Raw genomic sequence first — 8,565 nt, forward strand, 5'->3', positions numbered from 1 at the left:
GACAAATGTGCACGATTTTCTTTGCACAACTTTGTAAAATCTGGTTGCTTTTTGGTCAGCTTCAGTCTCGAGTCATCTTCGAGTTGAAGTCGGTGACAATGTTTAGTTATCGTGTTTGTCACGGCCGAAAATCCGCTCTCGCAGAGGTATGTTGTGCAAAATGGTAGTAAATATTTTATTGCCGCTTCGCTGACACGATGATAGTGATAATTGTACAATTAACACAAATTGTGTTAATTGTACACTTTTTGTTTCTTGCGTAAGAATTTCATTTAGGTATTGTCACAAATGCATTTTTTTAATGAAATTTTGAGAATATTTTTAGTTATAAATAAATGAATTTGTGCATTCGACATCATATTGTAAATTGCCAAATTTTTGATGGTCCCCCCATTATTTTTTTGATTGCTTCAACTCATGCATTTAAATTTTAAATCGACCGATTTTAGATTGCCGCGCGTACCCCTTCACGCAATTTTGCGTACCCCCAGGGATACGCGTACCACTAATTGGGAACCACTGGTCTAGAGGTATCAATCATTGTACATTACATTGTATGAAATAAAAGCTTTCATGGAAGCATATTTACTTGAATCTTATCCATTCCGAATGCATATACACATGAATTTGTACATTGTTGCATATTTTTTCATTGGTTCCTTGAAAAATGTTAAATCAAATTTCTTCTGTATTTTGAGATTAGTCATTTTAATAGATTTAAGAAAATTTAATTCTATTTATAGTTATTGATTTTTTTTTTGATTTTAAAGAAAACGTTGTTTATATGAAAAGCAGCTACACTATAATCTTTATCTGTGATAGATAACAGGAATTTCCATATATTTCTCAGTTTAATTTCAAATATTATTTTATTTTCAAGGGTACTTTAGCAGAAAGAATTAGAGCTGGTGGAGCAGGTATACCTGCTTTTTATACTCCTACAGCATTTGGAACTATTATTCATAAAGGTGGTGCACCAATTAAATATAATGCAGATAAAAGTGTTGGTATTTCAAGTGAAAAAAAAGAGGTATGTTAATAAAATTGTTTAAAACATATTTTCAAATATTATCTTAATATTATAATTCAAATATAATTTAATTTTCATTAATTAAGGAGCAAACTAAATTTTTGTGATAATCCTAATAACATGATAGTCTTTGGTAACAAATTATTTCTCCAAATTCTGAGATGTGCAACTATCTGCTTTCCTTGGAATTCAAGAAGAGATAATCTGATTAATCACTTTTTCTGTCACTAGTATATTAACACTCCTGAAGATTGGCTGGAAATTCTAAAGTATTAGAGTTTAATGAATTGTTTTTATTATTTTGATCTCCAATAATGCATATCATATAAAAAAAATTTTAAATATTTGCTTAATAAATAGATATATATATGTNCCCTTTTTCACTCAAATATGCATAAATTTTGCATAATTTCGCAGCTCCTGGCAAACTTCTTATGGACCCCCAGCCGGCCGCGGCCCCTGTTAAGTAACACTGACCTACAGGATTGAAAGAATCAAAGATTTCAAAAAGGAAACTCACATTATTTTATATAAAACAAATTTCTACACTATTGAGTTTAAAAAGAAAGCTGATAAATTAAAATGGTAATGATGTGATCTTTCATTTTGATTTAATTAATGGCAGAAAGTAATACTGTTGTGTAAACAAGCCAAAACATTATATTTAGTAGCCAAGTTATGGCTGCTTTTTAAAATGTAAATAATTATTTGTAAATAATTAATTTCGGTTGTCAGAATTCCCTTTGCAGTGATTAAAAAAAGCAAGAGTTTATAGCCCTCTAGCATTAACAATTATCAAGTCATGCCTTAATTAACAACAAGGTTGACTAAACATTCATCAAAAATAATCTTCAAAAGCTCATCTTTAATTGGACAGGCTTTAAAGATATAATAAAAACAACAATAACAATAATTCTATCGCAAGCCTGCCTGGCAAAGAAGAATAGAAACACAAATAAATGATATTAAACAGCAATTAGACAAGCTGACAAAATATACTAAAAACAACATAACACCCAAATTAAAGAAACAACTCAAAAACATTTTCAAGAAAATCAAAACATACACAAAACATGAAAGTTACAACACACACATTACAGAATACATCAATACATTAAAACAGAAACTTGCAGCCAAAGCACGTAGACTCAAACAATACAAAACATGTACACTACGAAAACAACAAAATAAATTATTCATAAACAATGAAAAACTCTTTCACAGACAAATTAATACCAAAACAAACATTGATACACAGCACAGTGGCATACCAACAGAAGAAGAACTCACAACTTATTGTCCTCTCTTTGGTCCAGTGCTGTTACACACAATGTTGATGCAGGTTGGATTGAGGAGGAGAACAAAAACTTGCACAACATACCAACTATGCCCTGTGCTGAAATAAATGTACATGACATTTGCTACGCTGTTAACAGAACACACAAACACACAACTGGAAGACTCCTGGTGTAGACAATATTCACAATTTCTGGTACAAAAAGTTTACATCACTGCACCAGGAACTAGCTAAATATCTAACATACATCATCATCAATCCACAGACATGCCAAAATTTCTTACTCAGGGCATCACCTACATGAAACCTAAAAACAACAACACCACAGACCCCAAACAATACAGACCAATTACATGTCTTCCAACACTCTACAAATTATTGACATCCTGTATCACAAACAAAATATACAAACATGTTGAAGAACACGACATTCTTACAGAACAACAAAAAGGTTGCCGTAGAAATCACAGAGGATGCAAAGAGCAGTTACTCATAGATTCAGTCATTCTATGGCAAGCACACAAACAACACAGAACAAACAAACAACAGTGTTCCACACAGTTGGCTGCTACATATTCTACACACGTACAAAATACATCCATCACTCATTGCATTCTTCCAAAACACTATGCAGCACTGGAGAGCAACACTACATCTCAGGGTTAGTAACACTTCCATACAAACAAACAAAATATTCATTAGGCGAGGAATTTCTCAAGGAGATTCCTTGAGTCCTCTCTGGTTCTGCCTAGCCCTGAATNCCACGTTAAGCAAGATCTTACTGTACTATGATAACCCCTATGGATTACTCCTACAATTAGACCAGGAGAGTGAAACAATGGTAAATTTTTTGGACATTTCCATTTCTTGCAAATATGGCAAAATTTGGACCAAGGCACTTAGGAAACCATGTTTTCAAGCTATTTTAATTCCATAAAACATTGTTGATCCCTGGCACATCAAATTTGCAGCCTTTAGATCCTTGATAAGAAGGGTATATACTCATTGCACCAGCATCCAGGACACCATAATGGAGCTGAATTACATCTTAAAAATCGCAGAGCAACAGGGTTATCCAATAAAAATAATACAGAAATTGATCGCAACCTTCAAACATCAAAATGTCAACAAGCATCAGTAGACCAGAAACAAAGAGTGGTTTTGAAAGAGGCCAGAGCTATTAATGTTGCAATAGTATATCGGCACAACCTGATGATCTAAAGAATTTTAAGGAATGATAAGAAATCATATAACCGTAATTCAACCACAGGGATTTACTCCATCCTGACAATTAACCAACATTTCAAATCAAAGTTGGTCTATGTAGGTGCCACTATGTATAATTTACAACAATGACTCAAGGAAATAAGTACACAATTGATAAAAATCTCAATAATATGATGCTGGTAGTTTACTCGCAATATCAAGACATACAAGTATGATAGAAGCAGACAACCATCATCAGACCTACATCTAATATACACACTATGGGTAAAATTAGAAATTTATAAAACTCACAAAAAATCCTATTGCATCATCATAGAGATGTGGACAACTTGTCTACAAAATGGCAGTCCATTTATGAAATTTAATTTTATTCAGTGATATTTATTCATTTATTTTTACTTTTTATTTTATTTCTGTACTTATTTGTTTTATTAATCTCAACTACGGCTGCTGTTATTTATTTATTTATTTATTTATTTTAGAATTCTTGTTCTTGTTTTTAAATTTTTGTATTCACATTCTATTTTTCTGTTCTATTGTAACTGAAGATTGGTGAAGCTGGTCGAAAATGTTATTATTTTATTAAATTCATTGCTGGACTTTTTTAAAGGTGTGAATTTTTTTTATCTATCTATCCAGTTAGTGCAAAATATATGGACTTAGTCTGAGTTCAAGGAATTATAGTGTTCTTTTTGACAAACCATAAATCCAGAATCGGATCAGACAGCATGATCCAAAATTTACTTCTATTATATATATATAATAGATTTCTTATGTAATAGTATCATATATGTAGAGGAACCAAATATCAATAAATGTCACACACAGCCAATCATAATCAAAGTTTCATCTATGGCATGTGATCTATATTCTGACAATCAGCAAATTGCAAGTGTCTCCACCATTATTTCTCTCATTTTGAAGTTTTAATCAACAATTTGGAATGCTTACAGCTTAAAATAATCAAACCCCTTAGTATTTCCAACAACAAAGTATTTAATAAAAAATATAACAACATTTTCGTTATTATATTTTTAAATAAAAATGCTTACATCACATTTTTATTAAAAAGTTTGTCATAATCTGCATTTATTTTGATAGTAGTTATATGTCTACAGTGCAATTCTATTTTGCTTTTTAAAATGTACTTTAAAGAATTACGAAAATTATTTTTTAATTAAAATTGTTATTTGGGATAAAAAATTTATACAGTGTAGCTGTCTTCTTCATAGCCAATCAACACAATTAATTTTAAATTATTCTTTGTTTTATAAACATAGGAACTATACATAATTTACATAATACAGATATGGGTGGATATGTAGATATCTGTTACAATGATTTTATAAGGAGGTGGGGTGCTTAAAAAGCGTTACTTAATGTCAGGATCTCAACCCTTGGGTAGAAGAATGATTCATTTTTATTTCCAAAGAGTTTCATAGTGAGACTACTGTTTATATCGTGCTTTGTATGTAATTAATAAAATAATATAACATTCACTACATCTATGTTACATATTATTTCTTGTGAAAAATTTTTATAAAAAGTCTCACGATAATTATTTATTGATCAAAATATTTTATAGCCATTCAAGTTTACCGTAATTTACAAACACCCAAGCCAAAGTTCATCTTCCCAGTTTGACACATGAACTCAGGTTGTTTGACACTTACACCTATTTTTTTTTTTTCTTTGAATTGTGTTTATCTTAAAAAATTCCTTTCCCAAGTAGAAAGCTTTTAAACAAATTTTTAGTGAGGGGTTTGCATCTCACTGGAACCTCACATAATAGCATAAAGAAATATAATCATAGATATATCTAGATCTAATTTTATAAATTTAAATAAAAAATTTTGATAAGTGGTAGCCGGTATTGTTATTTAGCAAAAAGAATTGTTATAGTTGATCAGTTTTAAGTTTACACTCAGAGAATCTTAACTAAGTGAAATTTTTCCTACAGTACCTAACAATTAATCTTTCTTTTTTTAAATAAAAATAAAATTAAAAGAAATATACAAAATCATAATGTAAGTTTATAAAGGAAATAGAATATTTAACTTACCTATTTTATAGTTTAAATAACAATTCTTGTAATCAATATTTGGAAAATCTTCAGTATTAAATTTTTGTTTATATAAATTTTGTTAATAAAAAGTTTGTATTTTGTTTTAGAAAATCAGCTGCAAATTTTAATCCACCAATGTGCAAGGCAGCTAAAGTAACAATAGCTGAAGTAAGTAGTTTTTAATATTTAGAATTGGTTGTTGAGTAATACATTTGAATTTTAAGATAATTAAAAACTTAAAATATCCTTTGGAGAAGAATTCTTTTGTGAATTTTTTAGACATAACTATAGAAGTGTCCTTCATTTTTTTTTTTAAATATCCATTTGACTTTTTAATATTCCACAATGCAATGAAAGAAAGGATAATGGGATAAATCTTAATCTTTCAGAAAAAGAAATTATATAAAATTTCGTCAAGATACAAGTTGTAAGGAATCCTATAGCTGTGTTTAGCCGAATCTTCNTTTAATTCAAATTTGTTCTAAACCTGAGGATGGCCTGTGAATCAGGCTGAAAACGTTTGTTTCAAATAAATTATATTTCTCGGCAAGAATAAGGTATTAGTTATATGTATAGTGATTTGCTGAGTACTTTATGATATTATTGAAACATCATACATAAAATTACTTCAAAATGATGCTGCAGAAACATTGATCCTAACCTAGGATTATTTGAGAAAGCCAAGCAGCTGTATAGTAACCTTAAGCAACATCATCACTTCTCACTAAAGTACAATGAATGCAATTTTCATTTTATTATAAAGTATTTATTTATTTTATTTATTGTTATCTTAATTTATTATTTAGGGCATTTAATTGTGTTATTTTTTTNCGAGAGTTTTTCTACAGGAAACAAGAAACATCACAATTACATAAAGCAGTAACTCTAGCAGACTCAAATAGCACACCATTAAACTTACACTCACAACACACAGACATGATACAACACATAAAAAGCATAGACACCATCAAGCAATCATGGGCTCAAAAGGCACTCCATGGCAGGCATCCTTATGACCTGGCCCAGGATTTTGTTGACAAAACTGCGTCAAACAGCTGGTTAGATCGGGGATGCGTCTTTGGGGAGACGGAAGGATTCATGATTGCCATATAGGATCAGGTCATTAATACTAAAAACTACAGAAAGCACATACTCAAAGATACAACACTCACAAATGACACATGCAGAAAATGTCACATTATGCCAGAAACTATACAATACATCACTTCTGGTTGCAAGCTCTTGGCATAGACAGATTATTTACACAGACATAATCAAGTAGCAAATACGAGGCGTGTCCGGAAAGTAAATACCGTTTTGGAAAAATTCACGTAAAAAATCTTTTTTCAAAACAAAATTTATTTTTACATGAAAAGAGCATGTTGGAAACTATTTTTCTACATAGTTACCATCATTGTTCATACATTTGTCATATCGGGAAACCAATTTGTCTATACCCTCTTCAAAGAAAGATGCTGCCAGTGAAGATAGCCACTGCTGAACATTGATTTGTGACAATCTCATGCAAAACAGTTTTTGAAATTTGTGGAAACTCATCACAAAGCAATCTTATTGTGAACCGTCTGTTTTCAAGAATTTTCTCATTCACTTTTCCAACCAAACCATCATTGACAACAGAAGGCCAGCCACTCTGTGCTTCGTCATGAACAGTGGTGCGTCCAGCACTGAATTGTTGAACCCACTTTCTCACTATTCCATCACTCATTACATTTTCACCATAAATCTCTACTAGTTGACAATGAATTTCAACTGGCTTAACATTCTTTGCGTTCAAAAACCATATTACAGAATGCACTTCACAGTCGGTGGGATCGGCAATCATCTTAAACATTTTGAATGCTCATTAACACATGGAAAAACAACACAATCTGGTCTAATGGCGTCACTGAACTGACAATCAACCAGAGACACGTGTATGTAGGCGCTGAACTGCGATACTACCATTGCGGTCGCAGTAAAACGAAACGGTACTTACTTTCCGGACACGCCTCGTATAATAGACCAAGAGCTTGCAAAGAAGCACAAATTATTAGACATCCACGAACCATACTACAAATACATTCCACAGACAGTATTGGAAAACAACACTCTCAAAATGTATTACAACAAAGCCATAATCACAGATAAAACAATTTACCACAACAGACCAGACATCACACTCATTGACAAACAATAAAATCACATACATTATAGACATATCCATTTCAAACACTCACAATGTACAAAACAAATGCACTGAAAAATCAGCAAATACACAGAACTCTCCCGGGAAATAAGGCATCTATGAAGGATGGAAAGGGTGCTTATTGTACCTGTTGTTCTCTCCTGTACAGGTGTAATACCACATACACTACACAAAAGCCTGAGAATATTGCAGTTGAATAGAAATACATACATCATACTGTAGAAGACCACTATATTGAATACATGTCATATTGTTAAGAAATTCCAGAACACACTGACACAGTTTTTTAATTTTTGTTTTGATTATTATGCCTTGACTCTGGTCTGGCATAGTACACTGCTACTGGTGTCAACTGAGTATAACTCACAAAACTCAATATAATAATAATAATTGCTAAAGTAAAAATAAATTATATATAAAAATGTTTAATGTCAATAAACATTTATTAATATAAGCTCAAAAGTCAATTGCTCAGCTTCTGTTTGATGTAGAAAATTAAAATAAGAGAAAATTGACAGTTAGCTTCTTAATAGTTCTCTAAGAATTGTTATATACAAAGGGTGGAATTATTGAAAATTTATTAGCTTTCAAGACAGCAGTTCAAGTAAGTTTTATCTTAAATCTTTGAAGTAGGAATGTGTAATAATAATAAAGTCTGGATTAACATACAGAAAATGAACAAGAGAGAACTAAAGGTGAGGCATACTTACATGTATCTTTGTAGTTTCAGGAAAATTGCA

At 31.1% G+C, this 8,565-nt stretch overlaps 1 protein-coding gene across 1 annotated transcript in view; it reads left to right on the forward strand.

Moving 5' to 3' along the window:
- LOC111628687 (succinyl-CoA:3-ketoacid coenzyme A transferase 1, mitochondrial-like) overlaps window positions 1–8,565 on the forward strand; it is a 53,595-nt gene that overhangs the window by 17,055 nt on the left and 27,975 nt on the right. The window contains exon 5 of the mRNA XM_023372515.1: window positions 881–1,030. Within this exon, the coding sequence (XP_023228283.1) occupies window positions 881–1,030 (150 nt within the window). The remainder of the gene's footprint in view (window positions 1–880; window positions 1,031–8,565) is intronic.

This window comes from Centruroides sculpturatus, unplaced genomic scaffold, assembly GCF_000671375.1.
Source record: "Centruroides sculpturatus isolate CEXI.00-Female unplaced genomic scaffold, Cexi_2.0 scaffold30, whole genome shotgun sequence".
Taxonomy (NCBI): domain Eukaryota; kingdom Metazoa; phylum Arthropoda; class Arachnida; order Scorpiones; family Buthidae; genus Centruroides; species Centruroides sculpturatus.